General features: G+C 38.7%; 1 protein-coding gene across 1 annotated transcript; it reads right to left on the bottom strand.

Annotated features, from left to right (window-relative positions):
* Positions 1–559: 559 nt before the first annotated feature.
* Positions 560–20,283, bottom strand: ppef2a (protein phosphatase with EF-hand domain 2a). Its single transcript, XM_050051127.1, has 18 exons — positions 20,257–20,283; positions 19,180–19,614; positions 17,697–17,756; positions 16,332–16,459; positions 16,184–16,238; positions 15,915–16,090; positions 15,150–15,264; positions 14,794–14,840; positions 13,855–14,021; positions 13,728–13,764; positions 12,580–12,729; positions 12,140–12,481; positions 9,071–9,256; positions 8,848–8,990; positions 7,047–7,153; positions 5,221–5,387; positions 4,984–5,071; positions 560–3,078 (listed from the first exon to the last, which is right to left on the bottom strand). Exons 2-18 carry the CDS (start codon positions 19,208–19,210, stop codon positions 2,825–2,827), a joined length of 2,253 nt encoding a protein of 750 aa, XP_049907084.1. The 5' UTR covers positions 19,211–19,614; positions 20,257–20,283; the 3' UTR covers positions 560–2,824.
* Between the last annotated feature and the right edge of the window lie 20 nt (positions 20,284–20,303).

Below are 20,303 nucleotides of genomic sequence, written 5' to 3'. Positions count from 1 at the left end.
TTTATTTGTTCCAGCCTCTAAAGAGAGGATTTCATCCTTTGTCATAAATTAGAATGTTAAGATAATGATAAAGCAGATTGAATACTGGTAAAAACAAGCTCTTAGCAGTAAATTATAATAAATATTCTTCATTATTTCATGAGATTTTAAAAACAGTGATTAACCAGTTAATTGGGAGAAGTATTAGCTGATTAATTGTTAATGAAAATAACTGTTAGTTGCCACCCTATAGCATATTATCATGTGAAAATGTGTTGTTGTTTGATGGGTAAAGTTAAATAATTTAGGGGATATATATAAATATAAATGAGAATTTAAAGAAGAAATTCATAGGAAATATTGAATTAAAAATAGGCGTTAAAGATAAATGCTCCATGTTCCCAGTATTGCAAATGTTCTAAAGGCCTCCAGGGAGATTATTTCTCAGAGTTATATTTTCCCCAGTTTACCACTTTTGAGTCATTTATGGTTCTTAAAATTATAATTCATAAACATCACTTACCTCAAACACAGACACACACAATGCATGCTTCAAATTTGAATGTGAGATGTATTTACAGTGAACGTTTTACATGGTCAACATGCTAGAAAAAAACCACACATACATTAAAATTTACATTTTACATACAGAGCAACTTTACACATACGCACACTGTTTCCTCATCTCTTTTTTGGTTGAGTTATAATAATGACTTTAAACAACGTGGGAACTTTATCTAACAATGGAAACTGAGAAGTTTTAACAGAAAAACCCTAAAACCCCATGTTGTCTCTGTATCTTAAAGGATAGTTAGACAAAAAGATTGATACCAGGTTGAACAGACATGAGAGTAGTATCAATCCTCTCATCTAACTTCCCAAAATATCAAACTATCCCTTTAAAACACAGCTTCTGGGCTTCAAAGCAACACTTTGGAGGTAACCATCCTAAAAGTCAAATGAAAGAAAACACGAGTTCTCCGTTCTGTACAAGGTGAGGGTTCCAATCCCATCTGAGACGGGGAGGGACCCCGGTGCATCGTTGGCGGTTGGCACTGATACAAAACATCATCAGTGTGTCTCTAGAAGTAAAAGCGCTTCTACTGCTAAGGCACCAGCAACATGATGGTTGCAATTACTTAATGCAGCTAATGGAGAGCTGCACAATTATAATATATATATATAAAATAAAGTTTATTATCATATACTGTTTTTTGGTTTGTTTTTTTAAGTGTCTGGTTTCCATAAAGTCTTTAGGAGGCGTGTAGTTATTCGCACCTCACATGTTGATACAAGGCTACTGGAAATGAACAGATTAACACCTGCACACTGAATAATTTTAGGGAATCAACAGAAAAATAATCATTTTCAGATGTCATTTTTTCAAGTGAAAATGCTTCACTGGGATCAAAATGTGAGGATTTGCTCCATTTTTTTATCACTGTAAACTGAATATTGCTGGTTTTGGGCTGTTGGTTGAACAAAACAAGCCATTTGAGAAGGCATCTAGGAAATTTTTCACATTTTATGGAGCAGAGCGGCAACAATTAGTCGATTTATCGATTAAGAAAATTAAGGCCCAACTATTTTGATTAATAATGAATTGCTTGAGTCATTTTTTTTTAAGTAAAAGACAAAGATTCCCTGATTTATGGTTGTCAAATGAGAACATTTGCTCTTATTTCTTGTTCAAACATCATAGTAAATGTAATATTTCGGACGTTTAGGTATATATATATATATATATATATATATATATACATAATATATACAGGTATATTGATTTGCTTGTTTCTTTCATTTTCACTGTATGAATCTAAACGGAAAGGTACAAAACAATATATGTAAAGAGGGTTTAGGCTAAAGTTTCAGTTTACCCCCTATTCGGTAAGCAAAAGTTGTCACTGCATTGCAAATAATTATTCAATTATTTATTTATTTTCTTGTGCATATCATAGACTGTATGGTGCATATTTGAGTTTTATAAGATAGAAAATGACCAAAATAAACTAAACTAAGGTTTTGGTTTTCTGGTCAGACAAAACAAGGCATTTAGTGACATCACCTTTGCATCAAGTAAATGGTAATAAACATTTTTCTGATGTTATATGGACCAAATAGTAAACACAAGTGATCAATTGGCAGATGAATCAATCATAAAAATAATTAGTTGCAGCCCTATTATGACTACAAATACATTTTAAATGCTGTTTATGTGCAATATTGTCATGTTTGTTTTTGTGTAATTTACAACTGCATTCGATGTTTTTTTAGATATTACTTGATTAATGTTATGTATAATTGTCTCTGTACTGAGCCTATTTGTATATATAGGAAGGTTCTGCGGTAATGAAAATCGATTAATGCTGTCCATTTAAAAACATCTGTGTCAGTGTGCAGGTGTTACTCTTTTTATCTTTTACCTTTCACGAGTCAAAACATGTTGAAAACAACAAAAGAAATGGATTTTAATGCAACATATATTATTATTATTCTTGTAATAATCGTGCAGTGTAAATATGACGCCTTTTTGTTTCTATGTTTGTGGATTTTGCTTTGCAACAGTTTTAAATGCTTCTCACTTAATAAATGAGACGTGATGCAGTCGTGTTTCAGTCTCTTCCTCAGTGGATAAAACTGCATCAAAATGCGAAATGAACATTCGCTGTCAAATACCCTGAACTCTATCCTCCCTCTAATCCCATGTGATCTACTGTTGCTCGGCAGCATCCTACGTCTCAATGTGCGTCATTAAAGCAGCTTGCGTTGGCTTCATCTCACCTTCCTCCCTCCCCCTACCCTCTGAGTCTGAGCTGAGGTCGCTCTCTGTTCCCAGTCTCTCTGCTCAAATGTTGGGATCTCCCTCCAGCTTGGTGAGGTCAGTGCCCGTCCCCATGAACATGCTGCGCCCTCGCTCCAGCCGGCTCTTCTTGTCTGTGAGGCGGAAGGCCTCCATGAACTCTTCGATGTCAATGCTGCCGTCATTGTTGCGGTCAATAGTGACGGCCAGGTCGGAGATGGCGTCGTCCGTGATCTCCATCTTTAGGTAGACGCTCAGCAGCTTCCAGGTCTGCCGGAAGTCCTCGATGGTGATGAAGCCTGTGAGGAGGAGGAGGTTCAAGGTTAAAGATGATGGGTGGAAAAGAGGAGATTAGAGATGCAGTAATAGAAACAGATGCTGATAGAGTAAAGTGTGTGTGTGTGTGTGTGTGTGTGTGTGTGTGTGTGTGTGTGTGTGTGTGTGTGTGTTCTGGAGTGGGGGATGGGGAGGCCAGTAGATCAGTGGGTTAATCCTCATCTTAACTGGGAGGATTCAGGAGGCCGTAACCTGATGTAGCCTCTTTTGCACGCTACAGGTGGATTAACGGAAGCTGAACTCAGTAAACGTCTCTATCTGGTCACAACAAACACTTTACAGAGCCCTGACACACTTTACACCTCCACTGAAGCAGACTGTCTCATTGGATTGTCTCTGTGAGCCGGCACAGTTTTTCATCCCAGAAACAAAACTGTGGAAACATAGACTGACATTTTAAGGTGGAGGAAGCAGTATAAGCAGTAGAGGTTGCAGTATACGTTTCGAAGTGGTAGTAAATGTACAGTTTGTCTCTGAATAAATGCAGCTGCTTAAGACCCAAGTAAAGTTTCCCTCTCTTGTTGCCCATCTGCAGGGTGAAGTGAAGGAGGTTAGCCCTGAAGTGAGCATCATCTTCAGGTCTGGAGGAGTTGACGACACAAATCCATCAGCACAGTTTAAATTACAGTTTGATAACTTTGACTATTACTTTAGTTGTTTTTTTGTCTCTCTTGGATGACACAGACTTTTAGTGATAAGTGGATCTTCAGATGTTTAAATTTCGACTGGATTATGTGAACTACATATATTCTAATCCTCACTTGGAGAAAAAAAAAGCATTGCGAAGCGTCATTCCTGTGGGCTGCGGCTGGCTATGCTTGCCTAAGACTAAATGCACAAACCTGCTATTTTTAAATATCCCATCGAGAGAGACTCTCACTGTAGCCTGTTCTATTTTGTTCTGAAAATGTTGGCGTCCATCCACATTCTGTGGACAACAAACAAGGAGCAGAGATGCCATCTACAAGAGAATACAGTGAATGCTGGACGGAGCAGTGAGTGACAACAACCCCGGCCACATTTAAGAGTACTATTTGAGGTGGAAACACTAGGGTCTAGGTACCATGTCTGAAGGGTTAGTTTTGGTTCCAAAGGTATACTGAAAGTGTCTGGTGGAAACTGGGATTAAGTGGAATGCATGTGCAGATTTCAAACACAAGCACTTGCTCAGTTGTGTTACACATATGTTGATGTGTTTTAAATATCACGGTTTTACTAAAAATTCATGTTTTTGGGAGGTACTGGGCATCTGACTGGATAAACGAGACGAGGATTATACTGCACGAGTTGTGTGAGAGCTTGTAAATTAATGTTTTGAATTGTTGTGCTGTTTTAAACATGCCCCCTTTAATTCATCAAGAATGTTCTCTTCACAAATTCAAGGCAATACAAGGTTATTAATTGACACACAAATGATGATGTTGTGGGTAAAGTATTCCTTGAACTGCCTTGAAAAACATCTTCATTACATTACGGCGGCCTACACAAGTTTCAAGGTATTTGATTTAGTTTGTTTCAGCAAACTAAAGCAAAAACTTCTTGTGTTTATTTGAATAGAAGACAATTAATTAATTTAACTTTTTTTCAGTTTCTGGTATCTATAAAGTCTTTAGGATTCAACTGGCACTCCTTTGCCAACAATCACATTTTTCCATGAGCAGCCACTGAAAATAACAACATGGATCCAGGTCTAATTGAAAAGCAAAAAAAACAAAACAACACCTCTAAGTGGCATAAAATGAACAGAAATAAAGACAATGAAATTGCCAATCACAAATATTTGTATGACAATAAATCGTAAACTAAAATTTCATGATCGTGACGGCCCTACATGTAACTTTTTTTCAGTGTTGAATAAATTGTTTTACCCGAGTTGTCTGTGTCTACGATCCTGAAGATGGTCTCCAAGGTGGAGCGATGGCGATACAAAGTCTCCAGCAGACTCTGGTCAATGTGCTGCAAGATAAACAGTATTTAGGTGTGTCTGAGTTAGTGTGTTAGGGTGAGTCTGACTCAGCAAAAGATATGTACCAGCATATACAACATCCTTAAATCACACATTAGTATTTCTGTGATCACAATGGATCCCCAGCTGGGTTACTTACATCCGTGTTGGGTCCTTTGATGGCGAGCTCGTTGAACCACTCGTAGTAATTTATCATGCCGTCACTGCTCTTACTGGTGATCAGCTGATAGCGCAGCATCCTCCAGGGCAGACTGAGGTGCATCACGCTCTCCACTGCAGAGGCCCAGTCGTTCAGAGACACAAGACCTGACAGAGGTGGACATGTTACACATTAACATGTTTGGACATGTTTGAGGTAATTTTGACACAGTGTGCTCTTTACAATGTTTATAAAAAATCATTGACAAGTTTATTCTTCAACTGTGAACAAATGAAAGGGATGCTTATCAAAATTGTCTGATGTATTGTATCGTCTTTAAAAAAATTGAAATGTTAAGTATAAACCTCTAAATTCTAAAACTGCTCAGACTCTGATCCAAAGCGAGTCTTTAGCCTTGTTTCCACCAAGCAGTCTGGTTCAGTTCAGTTATTTCAAATGGTTATTTTTGTCAAAAATTGTGGATGGTACCAATTGAATCGCTCCATTCCCTCCCGTTTTTTTGTCCCCCCTCCGCTGAGGTACCTAGCACACTGATCAGATACTAAAAGGTGGAGCTAGAAACACTGCAGTCCACTGACTGGTGCGCTAAAAGCACTCAATTCACAGACATACTTTTTTTAAAATATCCTATCGATTGCAACAGAGACTCTAAACACTCTTCATCTCCAATGAAGAGGAAATACAAGGAGAGCTGGATGAAGCAGTGACACGACCATGACTATCCCGTGAAAATGGCCGCCTACATTTAATAGTACTGTCTGCACTGTAAACACTTAAACAGATCTGCAGTTAAGGGATATGTCTGTACAGGTTACATACCAGTTCTAACAGCACTATATTGAGAGTGTTTGGTGGAAATGCTGCTTTTTTTCAATATATCAACCTTTACTCTGTGAAACGATGAACAAGCTTAATTTCTACCTTTGCAATTTGTAAAGAAAAAAAACAAAAAAAACAAAACAAAACAAAACAAAACGCTGTGTTCACTTTTGCAAAACTTTCAAAACTGTGAATATAGGCAGGTGTGAAGAGTTTTACGGCTTGTGTATGTGTTCTGTGTTGCTGTTCCTTTTCCCTCCCTTGTAGATCTGCCCAGGTGTGCTGCATTAGTTAATGAGGTGCAGCGCACCTGGCATGGAGGAGGTGCTTAAGAGCTCCTGTGCCAGCAGCAGAGGAGAGAGGTCTCTGGTGTGTGGACTGCTGGTCCTGCTGCCTCTCACCGTGGGATTTTCGTTGTCTTGTCTGCTTGTTTTCATTCTAATAAATCCCATGGATTTGATTGTTTTAACGGTGTTCATGTGATTATTATTGGGTCAGTGATGGAGTTTTGTTAGCCCCATAGGGCCGCCTAAGGGTGGGGCATAACAAGAGTTAACTACGAAGTGCAAAAGTGCCAACCACAACAAACTTTTTCATTGAATTTTTGGTCAAACACATCTCATTGTAACTTCAAGACCAACCTCTCTCTCTTGAAAAATGATCCCCAGTCCACTAAGATTTTAACTACTATTTCTAACACCAAGAATAACACACACAGCACATTACAGAAACATCTTCACTGAGTTGATTAGTAGAGTGACCCCCTATTTACTTATTATGTACTTGAGAACAGTTTCTGTGAAACTGTCAGATGTTCCTTGAAGGACTTTTGGCTGGCCCACAGGGTTTGTTTTCCAATGAATGGGGATTAAAAGGTGCGAGCTCATGCATCAGCACTCCGTGAGAAAGTACACAACAGATCTGCAGTAGCATTAAGGAACACCTGATCCTTTGAGGGCTGAACTGACTCACGTCACACTACACACCTGTGTTCTCGCTGTCAAACTTTTTGAAGGCACAGATGAGGTCAGATTTGTGCGCAAACAGCTGCTCCCGCAGGACTCTGAGGGCTGAGCGCTCGGTTTGCCCGACACTGCAGACAAGAAAACAACAAATGCAACAGATAATAAACTTCGATATTAAACAGATCATTATGTCTTGGATAGGGCTGCATGGTTATAGCTAAAATGATAAACACTATTATTTTCACATTTAAATAAACACAGCACTGCTTTTGTTTCCACATTGTGCTACATTCCTGCTAATGTACTAACATACTAATCTTTGCATCAAAATAAGACTGGTCCTTTTTTACAGCACATCTCTTAGAGGCAATATAATAATAAACTGTTTAATGGACACACATCCTCGGCCAAATGGACTGTGATTTCATTGGTTATTTCAGTCCACAATGGGAATCACGAGAGGTAACGTTAGCGATGACATTCTTCTTGGCCTTCATGAATTCATCATTCAGCAGTTTGTGGTGTTTTTTCAGATGGTTGAACAAGTTAGTTGCACTTGCTGCGGCATGACAGCTACCATGGTTGTTAGTTTAGGAAGCGCTTATATGTGGCCAAGTTTTCTATGAGCAGAACACACATTTTAAATGCCAATATCACAGTCGATCATGTTCATTTAATTGTGGGTGGCCAAAGTCGTGAGCAAGATAAACATTTGATTAATTGTGCAGCCCTAATCAAGGAATTTGAACTCTCATTTAAAATTTCTTGTCTAATCCAGCAACAGTTGCAAAAGATAATTCTGCTGTCTTAAAATATCCATGTGCTATTACTAGAGTAGATATGTACATATATTTGTGTGATGATATTTGTAAACGGTAAGTAAAATGACAAGAGGCTAATTTGACAACGATATTGATTACAGATAAATCTTTTTAAGAAATTGTTGTGACATTTTGTGGAAATAATCACTTTCTTGCCAAAAGTTACATGAGAAGATCAACACCGCTCTCATGTCTGTACGTTAACCCTTTGAAACCTGAGCAAACTCCATTGATTTCTTTTAAATACATGGAAAGAAGGCAATGAGTAACGAAAGAAGAAATGACCCAAAAAATTAGCAAGAAATTAGTAAAAAGAGAAAATTAAAAAAAAAAAGAAAATTCGCACCAATTTGCTCAGAGTTGATAGGTTTAAATACTGCAAAAGGTGTCTAAAAGCAGCACAAGAAAAGTGAAGTCACTCCAGGTTTCAAAGACATTAAAGCCAGCAGACAATTATCTTAGCCTAGCACAAATACTGGCTCTGTCTGCAGGTAAACAAAACAGCTAAACAAACAATATCTAAAGTGTTAATTAATGAGATTAAAAGCTGCTGGGAGGTGGATTTTGTTGCCTTTTGGCAAAGCCAGGCTAGCTGTTTACTCATGATTTCAATCATTACGCTAAGATTAGATAAGATAGCTGTAGCAGGTTACTACACAGACACACAAGATATTAATCTTCTCATGTCACTCTGTAAAAAAGCAAATATGTATATTAACCAAAATCTCTTGTCTTGCTTTATGTTGTTTTTGTTTCCAGTGCAAATATTTGCCAACTTTCTCTATTTTGTGTAACTGTACAAATTTTATGTTTTGAACTGTTTGTTGGACAAAACAAACTTTTGGAGATGTTGCTTTCGGCTCTGGGAGAGTGTGGCAGGCATTTTTCACAATTTTCTGACATTTTGTAGACAATTAACTGATAAAATGCAAAAAAAAAAAAACAACAGAAAAACTTGCACATTTTTGAGATGAATATTGGTAGTGGTGGTAGTTTTGCACCTTTGTCTTATGGTGAGCTCTCTGATCATGCTGCTGGCCTGGTACTGAAGTAAATGAGGCACAAGGTCTGGACCCAACTTCACATACGCCCCCCTGTTGCTTCCCACGTCGTAGTAATTGGAGGCGGAGAACAGAGTGAGGACCTGAGTAAAATGACAGAAAATGTTTTAGTGAATTCAGGAAAACATTGGAGCGTCTGTGTGCCGTCAGTATCTGAGCTCACATTACGGTTGTGGCAGAACTCGTAACCGTCCTGTTTGCACTCGTGGGAGCGGATGATGAGCTGCAGGCCGTGTTTGTTCAGGAAGTCCTCAGTGACGTCGGGGCCCCAGTAGCAGCCTCCGCCCCGCACCTCGTTGGGCATGCAGCCGTCCTGGTTCATCGGGTCGCTCCACAGCAGGTCCAGGATCTATGGACGTAGAGTAGAGACAGGAGGGAGAAATTAAAAAATAATGTCTTTTAATTATAAATTTCTAAGTTATTTCAAGCGTTTTTCAGGATCTGCTATTACTCATGTTTACACTGGTACACGAACACCTGAACGCATCACTTCACACAAGTCACCCTGAGTGACTGACAATGATCGAGCATGTTTGCACCTGAACCAGCACCAAGTACCAGAGTCAGCTGAGACCACTGACTTCAGCAGCCTGTGCTTACAGGTGGTGACGGAGGTGAACTTACGGCAGAGGGATTGATGACGCAATGGATTAAAGCATGTTAAAGCTCCATGTAGGCAACAATCCGCAGCAGGTGAGTGTTGATCACTGATGAGTGTTTATCAGGCTGTGACTCAAGACTTATTTAGTCCCCTGGAACAGAGCCGAGGCGCAAAGGCCACGACTTCTGAATCAAAATAACTTTTTTTCCACTTGACAAAGTCACTAATTAAATATCTCACATGGGACACTTTAAGACCTGAGAACAACAAACAAACAACAACAATAAACCTTCATTCCTAAATGAGATGTACATCATTTGAAAACATTGACAACTCTTGTTATGAGGCATTATATAGTGATGTTCCCATAGAAACCTCCACAGGTAACCTTAAGACTTTATAATAATTAGAGTTGAAATCATTTGTTGATTAAAGGAATACCTCACCCACAAAATGACCACAACCAGTTGTATATCAATTACTCACCCTGTTTTACATTGAAATTGTACAGAAAACATCTTGCATGCCTCCAAAAAGAATCTAACAAATGACGAATCCAGAAACTGAGACATTTAAACATCAAAACTATATCAAAACATCTGTTTACAGACTCTCACACTACTCGTGCAGTATAATCCAAGTCCCATTTATCCAGTTGTTTGCTCAGTTCTTCCGCTAAAACAGCAAACTGCTAAAACCGTAATATTTAAAACACTTCCACAATGAAGTAGAAGCATGGGTGAGTTCAAATGCACATGCTTGCCCAGGTGTGCAACTCATCTATGTTTATGCAGAAGTGTTTTAAATGTTATGGTTTAAACTTAAAATAGAGTAAGTAGCTACTGTGACATCACCCGGTGGTTTGTGGACTCCCATTTTGAAGCCTCGAGATGAGCATTCTGGCTGTCGCCATCTTTTTTGGAGCCAGAAGTGAGCATATTTTGGTGAGAGGCTGCCATTGTGGAGGAGCGAGGGGTGGATCTGACCGACAAGCCAAGGACACTATCTGCAGACAGCCTCACTCAAAGCAGCCTACCCTTGATTATGTGTAACTTTAGCCTTAATAAAATATAAACAGGTAAGTTATATAAAAATTCACCCCCTGTACAGTTGTTATTAACAGGGAAATTAGCTGTAGAGACGAGGCTGTAAGCATGTTTATTTCTGTTGTAAAGCCTGGCATTTTAGGATGAGGGTCTATGGTGACTGGCCTCTGGAGCCAGCCTCAAGTAACCATTCAAAGAACTGTGGTTTTTGGAGCACATAAGGTAAGTAACTGATAAACAAATGGCCATTTTATGGGTGAAGTATTCCTTTAAATGACTGACAGAAAATTAATCTGCAACTATTTTGATCATTGATTAATCATTAAAGACATTTTTAAAGCAAACAATGTCCCCTAAATTGCTTCTTTAATGTAAAGATTTTTAGTTTGCATTTGTGTTATGTTGGACAGATAAAAGTAAAAACTGATAAAAATAATTGGGTGTTACAGCCCTAGTAACATTGCACTCGGATGTATTTCTACAGTGTAAGTCAAACAAGAGTAAGAAAGTGTAACATTTAAGAGGAAACTGACAAGTAGTACAATTTTGTCTAATCTAGTTTAGTATAAAACATATTCTTGACCTTGGAAACAGTCATAGTCTTTCTCAGTGGAGGATGTGGATGAAAGCTCCGTAAAAATCTAGTAAATGGACTTTGTGCTAAGATTTTTTCTTTGTCTAGGTAATCTTAGACAAAGATTACCTAGACAAAGTGTCTAAGTGTTTTTAAAATACTGATAACATGCTGTAAAGCTCTCTGAGTTAAATTGTGATTTAGGGCTTCATAAATAAAATTGAAATGAACTGATTTGACATTGCACTGATGAATTACTGAAATTTAGGAGGGAAACATTTCGAGATGCGAATATGTAGCATTTTGGAATTAGATCGTTTTCTGTTTGTTGACTTAGTTCAGCCAAAGTGCCGTACAGTCAGAGTTCAGAGGTCACTTGTAATATTTTGTACTCTAAATACAAAATATTACTGCATTCCACTGAGTTAGGCCTATCTCAAAAATAAGAGTATTTTAATTATTTAACCTGAGGACTGTGAACATTTTAAAAGATAAGTGCCTGTTTTAAAGTGTTGCATAATGACAGCTTGTTTTGTTGTTAGTTTCATGGGTATAGATGTGTGTGTTTTCTCTTTTTTTGAGTGTCTTGTCTGCGCCTTTACACAATGATCATGACAAGATAATGTAACTAAAATTAATTCCAAAACGTTACTGAGTTGGTTAAATAAAACATCATGAGTACACATTTTTTATCCACAAATATGTACTGTTGTGCCTGAGTATATATTTGTTTATCTTTCTTGAAGCACTGCTGCATTTTATTTTTTGCTTCATTTATCTCATTTTACTAGCTTTTATTAAAACACTTAAATTGAATAAGGATTATCATTTACAGTACTGAAGTTAAGATCAATAGCAAGAATGACTAAAATAACTTTGGCAGCACTAAAGGTGAGAAAAGCCAAACTTAAAGACAATGACGGGATCAGTCGGCTTTTCAGCAAACAAATCAAACAGAACATAAATCGATCTCAAAGTATCTGAGCAAACACTGCTCTACTCCTTCATCACCTGTTTCCACTCGTCTTTGGAATGATCACTGTTGATAGACTCATTGGACAAAGATGAAGACAGCTCATTCTCTGGTTTGTTGATCGCTGCGTTGAAAATAGACTGTCTCCTCTTGTTGATCTCCACCTCGTCCACCGTGTTCACTTTGATCCGGTCAGAGAAGTCCTGCAGCGAGCGGTTCTGGAAGCTGTCGCGGGTCCCAAGGGGTTTGGGAAACGTGAGGGAAGTCCGACGCTGGAAGATCCGGTGGTTGGACAAGACCTCCTCGTCCATGTCCGAGTCGATGGACAACCCCGCTGAGCTGTGGTATCTCTTCTTTGGAGGCCTCAGCGCTGAGACGTACTGGGGAAAAAAAACAGACGAGAGCAGAGATGTCAGAGACTTTGAAAACAACATCTGTGTCTGATAATCTAAAAATGAAAGCATTCATCACAGCTCACATTGTGTCTGTCCAATCTGGCGAGGAGGCCGAGGTCTGTGCTGTTTGAAATCCCTCCGTGGAGTACAAGCACCTTCTGATCGATTACTGTCGCTAACGGCAACCAGCTGAAAATCTTCTGCAGCAACTTCAAGATACGTTTGCCGTGCATCTGAGGATAAACAGAAAATAAATGTCTTCATTCTCTCTTCTTTTTCATCTTCTCTAAGTTTGTAGTCAAATTTTAAGAAGGCGTGATCCGTTGTGTGTCTTATAGGCTATCCTGAAGTTTGTATATTTTCTTTCTACCAAACTACACCCACCAACCGAATTGCTGGGCAGAAGGAAGCATGCATATACTCATGGACAAGAAGTTTGTGCAAGATGTAAACATTAATGCCGTCCTCCTCGGCTGAGCTGTAATGTTAGCTCAATGGTGCTCAGTGAGCTAGCTGTAGATGCACACTTCCTGCCATGCGGTGATTCAGTTGGCAGGTGTAGTTTAGAAGAAGGCCGATATCTCCAACACTCTGCAACTCACACCAAACCATCGAGACTGATAAATAGCACTACAGGTAAGAGGGGAAATATGTATTTTTGATTTTGGTGTGAACTGTCCCTTTAAGGTACTTTTAGGGATGTTTTCATTATCAGTTTTTGATGGCATAGTTGTCTTTATTTGATTGGTTGTTGCAACTTGTAGCTCCAGTTTAAAGATGTTGTTTCATATTAAAAGTTTGATGTTTATAAATCAAATTTTCAATCAGATTACTGCTGATAGTGCAGCAGGAAGTGAAACTTTCTTTTATCCTAACAAAGGACAGAAAACCTGAATTATGTGGTACATGTTTGGGCCAGGGAGGGCGAGGAAGCCAACAGGGTCAGATGTCCTGCAGTCGTCTGATTAAATAACCTCAAATCCTCTTAGCTGCGAGGAGGAGTGACCAGTATTGTGTTGGGAAGGAATCCAGCCTATATCAAGCTTTACTGGGAATGTGTAGGCGAAGGTGACTGGAACCAATTAAATTTTGCTGCTCCAAAGATAGAAGAGATTAGGGCACATGTTGGCTCTGCTGGCTGGTTTGATCAGCAGAGATCAGGAGTTAATAGTGAGTGGTAAACAAAAAGACAAAGGAGCGTGTTGATGTTTGTATGGTGATATGAACCTACCTTGTATTTCGTCAACACCTCCTTCGTGAAGCCGTACCTGCATCAGCCGGAGAAACACAAGGTAACAGTCAGAAAGTGAAGATTCACTGTCCTCCAGTTAGACTTAGTTTTACCTCAGATTCCTTACCTCAGGTTGACTATGTGGTCTTCGTGGTTTCCTCTGTTGAGGTAGACGTCACTCGGATAGACGAGCAGAAATGAAAACAGGATAATGAGGATCTCGATGGAGTCTTTGCCTCGGTCTACAAAGTCTCCGTTAAACACGTAGGGCTTCTCCAAGGACGGCATGCCGTTCTTTAATGGAAACAAATAGAGCTGTGCTAAAGGGTCAGTTTGTAATCTGACTGTAAACAAATGAGAGGACAGACAACACAGATCCTGTCTCACTCACTAATTGATTCAGTGTAAAAAAACAGAGCAGGTTGCAACTAACAATCTTTGTTTTAAAGGGACTATTCAGATATTTTGAAATGGGGTCGACAGCTGTACTTGGCTTAGCTTCCCTGTTGGTACTCCTGCCTGCCTCTCCAAACTGGCTGACAGACATCTACAGTAGGTAATATACTGATAAGTACCTCACACAACCCCACTTCAAAAGTTTCAAACTATTCTTTACACATAAACTAAAAAAAACAAGTAGCGGATATATCAATTAGTTCATCAATAGGTAATTAATTAGCAGAAAATTTCATAATAAGTTGATTGTTCAAATTATTTAAATGTAAGAATTTGCCATTTTTCTCCATTTCACATAATCAAAAATGAACTATTTTTGTGTTTTTGGAATTTTGGCCAAACAAAACGAGACACTGAAAGACGTTATCACTGTGTTTCAGACAATATTGCAGCACTGCTGATTTACTTTAGGGTGCCAAAGTACAGGAGGAGAGTATTTTGATTAAAATAAAATTTAATAAAATTGTCTATCCATGTACGTGTCTTTCAAATTGAGAACTGTAACTGTAGCTCATGAGCCAAAAAGAAACCAGAACGTTTTCAATTTAGTTATTTCAGCGTTTCTTAAATTTTAAATCTTAAAAAAGATCTTAGAGGATGAAGTCCTGACCTTGTAGAAAATCAGCAGCAGGTCTTCCAGTTGTCCATGCAAATCACCTGTAATGAAGAGGACATCTTTAAATTATCAAATAACAATCAAACAGAAAGGAACTGTCAACATTTCTCTCATAAGGTTTTTTAAGTTTTACAACTGAGACACAATTGTTCTAAAATGACTTTAAGTTTTAACAATAAAACATCAGATATTTTATAAATGCTTAAAACATCAGCGATGAATGTTTCACAACTGACATATATTCGAATCAATTCACTCAAACAGGAGATTAATACAATCAGCGAGTATTTATGACTAAGACGCTGTAACCTGAGCATTTTAGGCGTTTTGATAAAATGATCAAATCTCACCACAAATAGTGATTTCTTTGCTGCGGCAGGTGGAGACACGGTTGATATTTGGCAACATCCGGAGCTGTTTCCACGTCTCAAGCAGCAGCTGGAGGACGTAACGTGAATGCAGCTGCTACTGGGAGAAAGACTCGTTAGCAAGAAGATCTCAGGCACATGAACGGATATTTATATTTCAGTGTTTGATAACTGCTGCCATATTGTGATTTATGCATTGATCATACATTTTATTTAAAGACTGCTTTTCAGTAGACTCAAAGACTAATTAAATGAGTAGAAAAATGCCAGAAATTCAATTATGATAAGTTTGTTGATTAGCAGCATCGGCTTAATTTAAAGATGCACTTGTTTTGTTTGTGGAAATTCTACTCAACACCAAAAAACCTTGTTGAGGAGACAATCACTCCATCTTAAGCTCATGAACGTGATTTTAGTGGTCAGTTTCATACACATAAGTATGAGTATCTTCTCTTGAAGTTAAAATATAAAGTACAAATTAGGGCAAATGATATTCGTTGTGGACCTGAGACTATCAACAGTCCACCTCCATCATAATATCTTGCTTTCCTGCTTTTGAAACTCAATTCACAGTAAAATGTAATTTGTTTTTGTCAAATTTAAGCATACTATTGGGATTTAAAATTCTATTCATGACTAGTTTCCGCCTCATTTTCCTACTAAGCTTGATCTTGTGCAGTAAGATAAAACCAGTGAGCCTGAACATCAGCTTTGAAGGAGGTTTTTAAAGCAGAGGTTTGCACCTACTTTCTTGTTCCTGAAGGCCTCCACCAGCCCGACCGCCTGCTCCACCGTCAGAGGGAAGGTGAGGTGAGGTCCTGAGTAAATCTCTGGCACTTCGATGTTCTTGTAGCAGAAGTACCTCTCCCACTCTGCATCGCGACAGATCTCGTTCTCTCTGAAGATGTGTGAGATCAAATTCCCTGCAAGGAAGGTCAGGACAAGTTTAAACTCAGAGATTACAGAAGGAAAATCCTGAGCAAAAACAGTTTGTCAGTTGAAATGTAAACTCTTACGTTCATTGCTTGTAGGTGTGAAATTGTCCATGAGGTAGCCGAGAAAGTTGTAAAGCTGCACAGGGAGGAGACGTAAAAGTTGAGCCGTTATTTTTCAATTCAACAAACAAGCAGAACGTGTACAGGATCGTCTCTGGTGGTTTCTCACTTTTATCTGAGCCTGTTCGCCGGAGTATTCGATGGACTGGAAGATGTGCCAGGTGTATCTCCGTCTCATCTCTGTGCGGGCGACATACTGACGGTACCATCGCTGAATCAGGATGGCAGATTTTATAGCTGAAACACAAACAGAGAATGTCAAGCACTGCTGAGATACAGGTGGATCAGATTATATCATCTTGACATTTCTTACGCCAGCGATGTATCAGTTTCTTAAGTAGAATCACACTGCAATGACGTGATCATATAGGCTTATGCTATCATTTTTTTAATTGTGTCGTTTAAATTAGTGATTAAAAGAACATTTTGACAAAAAATTGCATTTGTTAAAGGTCTTGTTTTTGATGTGAGATGAAATGGGATGATTTGGGGCAGAGAGGACACAAATAATATTCACTCTCTTGTGACCAGTGAGCCTGAGTGTTGGTTTATTAGTTTACCTTGGATATTTTTATTCTGACAAAATACAATTTCACTGCAAGTACTTTAAGTATTTGAAAATTGTTTACTTTAGTTCTACTTAAGTACAATATCCAAAAGAACTTTTTTCTGCTTAAGTCGGACATTCAGTTTTTCCTCCAGCTGCTCTAACCCAGATATGTGTGGTTGAAGCTTACGTTCAACATCAACAACAACAACAACAACACAACAAACAAGGTAAGACAGCTGTGGCTTACTTGTGACGGCTTAATGCAGCAGAGCACAGAGACAAAAAGAAATACAGAAACGTTAATAGATAACACATATAATAGGGAGATAACAGTTGAAGTGAAAAGCACACAAAAACAGTCCAGTCGCCAGAATAAAATGTTTGCATTGTACGCTTCTGCAAACCACTGATATGTTACATTTGTACACTTCATACATATGACAGATTACATGTATATGAGCTAAGTTTCTCATCAGGAGGGGATAGTGGGTGGCATGACACCTTGGCGAGATGGCTGCCAAGATATCAGACAAGTTCAAGACCAACAAAAGCAGCTATTTTTTAATGAGAGGCTGTAATATTTTTTAGCAGTTTGTAGCGACAAACTGGGTATTTTAAGCCAAAACATGATGTTTCCTGACCCTAATCAACTGGTTTTTGTACCTACACCTAACTAGAAATTAACCAGAGCATGAGATTGAAACATAAAGAAAGCTATACTTTCAGAAATACTTTTCTGAAATACTTTTTTTTTTTGGCAGAAATGTGCAATACCAACATTTATTCTGGCGATTGGGTTGCAAGAACAAGGTAGACAACAAGAGGGACGTTGTGGTGACAATTAATGTAAACCTGAGAGGGTTAAATTTGCTAAACAGGTTTACCAGTCTATGTTTATATATAATGGGTTAGGGTTAGGGTTACCTTTACCAGATGTTTTGTGGAAATGGTCGGACTTCGTGACGCCACATCCCATGACTGTTCCTGTTCAGAGCACCAAACAATCATGACATCAGCTACAAGCTGCTGGAGTTGATCTATAAGCATGTATTTACTGTTCATGTGCAACCACTAGATGAATCCAACACTGCTCTCTAAAGGGGATACACGACTTTTTGGAGACACATATATGACTTTACCAACATTTTCAGACTCTCCACAACCATTTTAAAAATATCTCCTCTCTCCAGGAGACCGGTTCATTCACAGAACGGAAAGTTGCGCGTAGCTCGTCAGCAGTGGGGAAGCTGAAGCAGTAGGACGTTTGACCTTCTAATCTCATTATCTGCTGGTTCACTCCTGACCTCTTCGATTGGCCTCAATCCTGCGGCACAGGACTGTTTTATCTGAATTCTACGAAGGCTTACATTAAGCAATTTATCAAAGTGAGGAGGCAGGAAAAATCTTAATGGCGTGAAGTTTTTTTGATGAAATGGCCAAATTTAATGATTTCTAGATGACCATCTGTTGTTTTAAGTAAACAAATGATGTCTTAATTTCTGTTTACAATTTGCAAAACCAAAGAAACGACTGAGCTTTTCAATATGAACAAAGCACATGTAACTTTCTTACTTTGCAGAGCCGGCTTCGGACTACTTAAAGCAACAGATGGTTGGCTTTCGTCACATGTAAAGATATTTAGCAGCAAGCCAAAGCCATCTGATCAAAATCAAAACCTGGCATTTTAAGTGGACTAAAATAAACTGTGAGAAGGACTTGAACCAGGTCTAAAACCTGACGATGGTTCAGAGAAAAACTAAGACCTATGACATCTAATTTTCTCAATTTCTCTGCTCCATTTGTAGTTTTACTATATCTAAAAACTCTACTACGACATCTTAAAATCAGTGGTTTACTCACGTGGTCACCTCCTCTATCCAGTCACCAGCTCCCAAGTTGTTTGGCTCTCAGTTTTGATGAGTATTTAAACAGCCATTTGCTCTGTTTCATCCTCCACCAGTCCACCAGGTTCAGGTCAAGAACTGCAGGATATCTATCAGACCGCTCATCATATTGTAGGTAGATGAATGACAACAGCACCTTCAGCAGTAACTCACCACAGAGGCCTTGTGTGTGACGCTCCCTCAGTCTGTGCTGAAGCTGGTTTAGTCTCTCGGTGTGATCGCATAATCAAGGCACCGAGCCACAAGTGGATTACTTGAGCTAATGACTTGATGCGACTAGACTGGTCTTTATATAGGAGGATGGCAAAGAGCAGAGGGAAGCATGGGTGACGAGAGGGAGGCCTGCATCTGTTTTTGGTCTTGTTTTTGATTACAGGTGCTTTTCTTGGAGCCCAGGATTGTGTGTGCGTGTGTGGTCAGATGTGTTTATATTGGATTGAGACTCAGGCACATTCGCCAGCAGGATTTGATGACTGTGATTTGTGTTTCTTCTGCAATCTTACCTAATGAGGAGCCAAATGAGGGAACCTCCATGTTTCATTTTCAGCAGTGAAATGGTCCAGTGTCAGGTCTGTCCATGGCAGACTGAAAGAAAAGCACAACACCTCCCCAAAAACAAGATATACTGCCCCATACCTTTCATTAGTATAATCATTTTTATGACTTTAAAGGCCCAGTGTGTAGAATTTAGGGGGATATAATGGCAGAAATTTAATTTAATATAGTAAGTACATTTTCTTAAGTGTATAATCAACTGAGAATAAGAACTGTTGTGTTTTTGTTACCTTATAAAGAGCTGTTGACACAGGAAGTGGGTCCTTGTCTAGGAAGCCTGCCATGTTGAACCACCACCTTTCTACGGTGGCCCAGAACAGGCAAAGCAAACACTGGCTCTACATAGGCCGTTTTCACGTCGGCCACTGTAGTTTGAAGCCCCTCTGCAACGACATTGTTGGAAAAACAGTGATTTTTTTTTTTTTTTTTACGTAAAAATGCTTTCAGAGACAAGATGAGCACACATTAGGTAATCAGCAGTCATAACAGATGCTGGGCAAGCAGCCTGTGTGCGTCATGCCAAACAGCGTCAGAGAAACACTGCCTTTTAACATTAAACTGCTTTATTTAGTGCTTTTACTGTTTCTTTCATCACTTGATCCTCTTGTTTTGGAGACGAAGAGACCTCTGTGGATAATTTGGCTCCTGGTAAAAACCTCCTTAACAATGAACACTGAAGTAACTCTAATGTGGAGAAGTTTTAGCTGGTTGCCATCCAAAATCCTCACGGTAGATGCCACTATTTCACCCTAAATCTTACACAGTTCCTTCAACTTCTGTATGATTTTCTTTGTGTCATTGTGGTAATCAGTTATTTATCTTTTTGCGTCTTCAATGAAAACCCAATAAAAAGTGATAATCAATTACTCAAAGTTACTCCATACAGTTAATAAATCTCTGAAACACACAGGTATCAGTAGGTAAATATGGAAGTAATCAGTAATTGTGGATTGCTTTTTAAAAAGTTGATGAATCTATTAAATATTTGTCTAAAAATATGGTAATAAATGCACATCAAAGGTTACCAGAGTCCAGAGTTTGGTCTTTGTATCTTCCATTTTTTCTGACAAAG

This window comes from Epinephelus moara, chromosome 8 (assembly GCF_006386435.1).
Source record: "Epinephelus moara isolate mb chromosome 8, YSFRI_EMoa_1.0, whole genome shotgun sequence".
In the NCBI taxonomy this organism is placed as follows: Eukaryota; Metazoa; Chordata; class Actinopteri; order Perciformes; family Serranidae; genus Epinephelus; species Epinephelus moara.
The sequence above is the reverse complement of the archived record's forward strand: the minus strand, read 5'-3'. Positions and strand labels throughout refer to the sequence as shown.

Coding starts and splice junctions, on each gene's coding strand:
- ppef2a (XM_050051127.1), bottom strand. CDS start 19,210: ATGGAGGTTCCCTCATTTGGCTCCTCATTAG. Junction 16,239..16,331: donor GCGAACAGGCTCAGATAAAA/GTGAGAAACCAC, acceptor CTCCCTGTGCAG/CTTTACAACTTTCTCGGCTA. Junction 8,991..9,070: donor AGTTCTGCCACAACCGTAAT/GTGAGCTCAGAT, acceptor CATTTTACTCAG/GTCCTCACTCTGTTCTCCGC.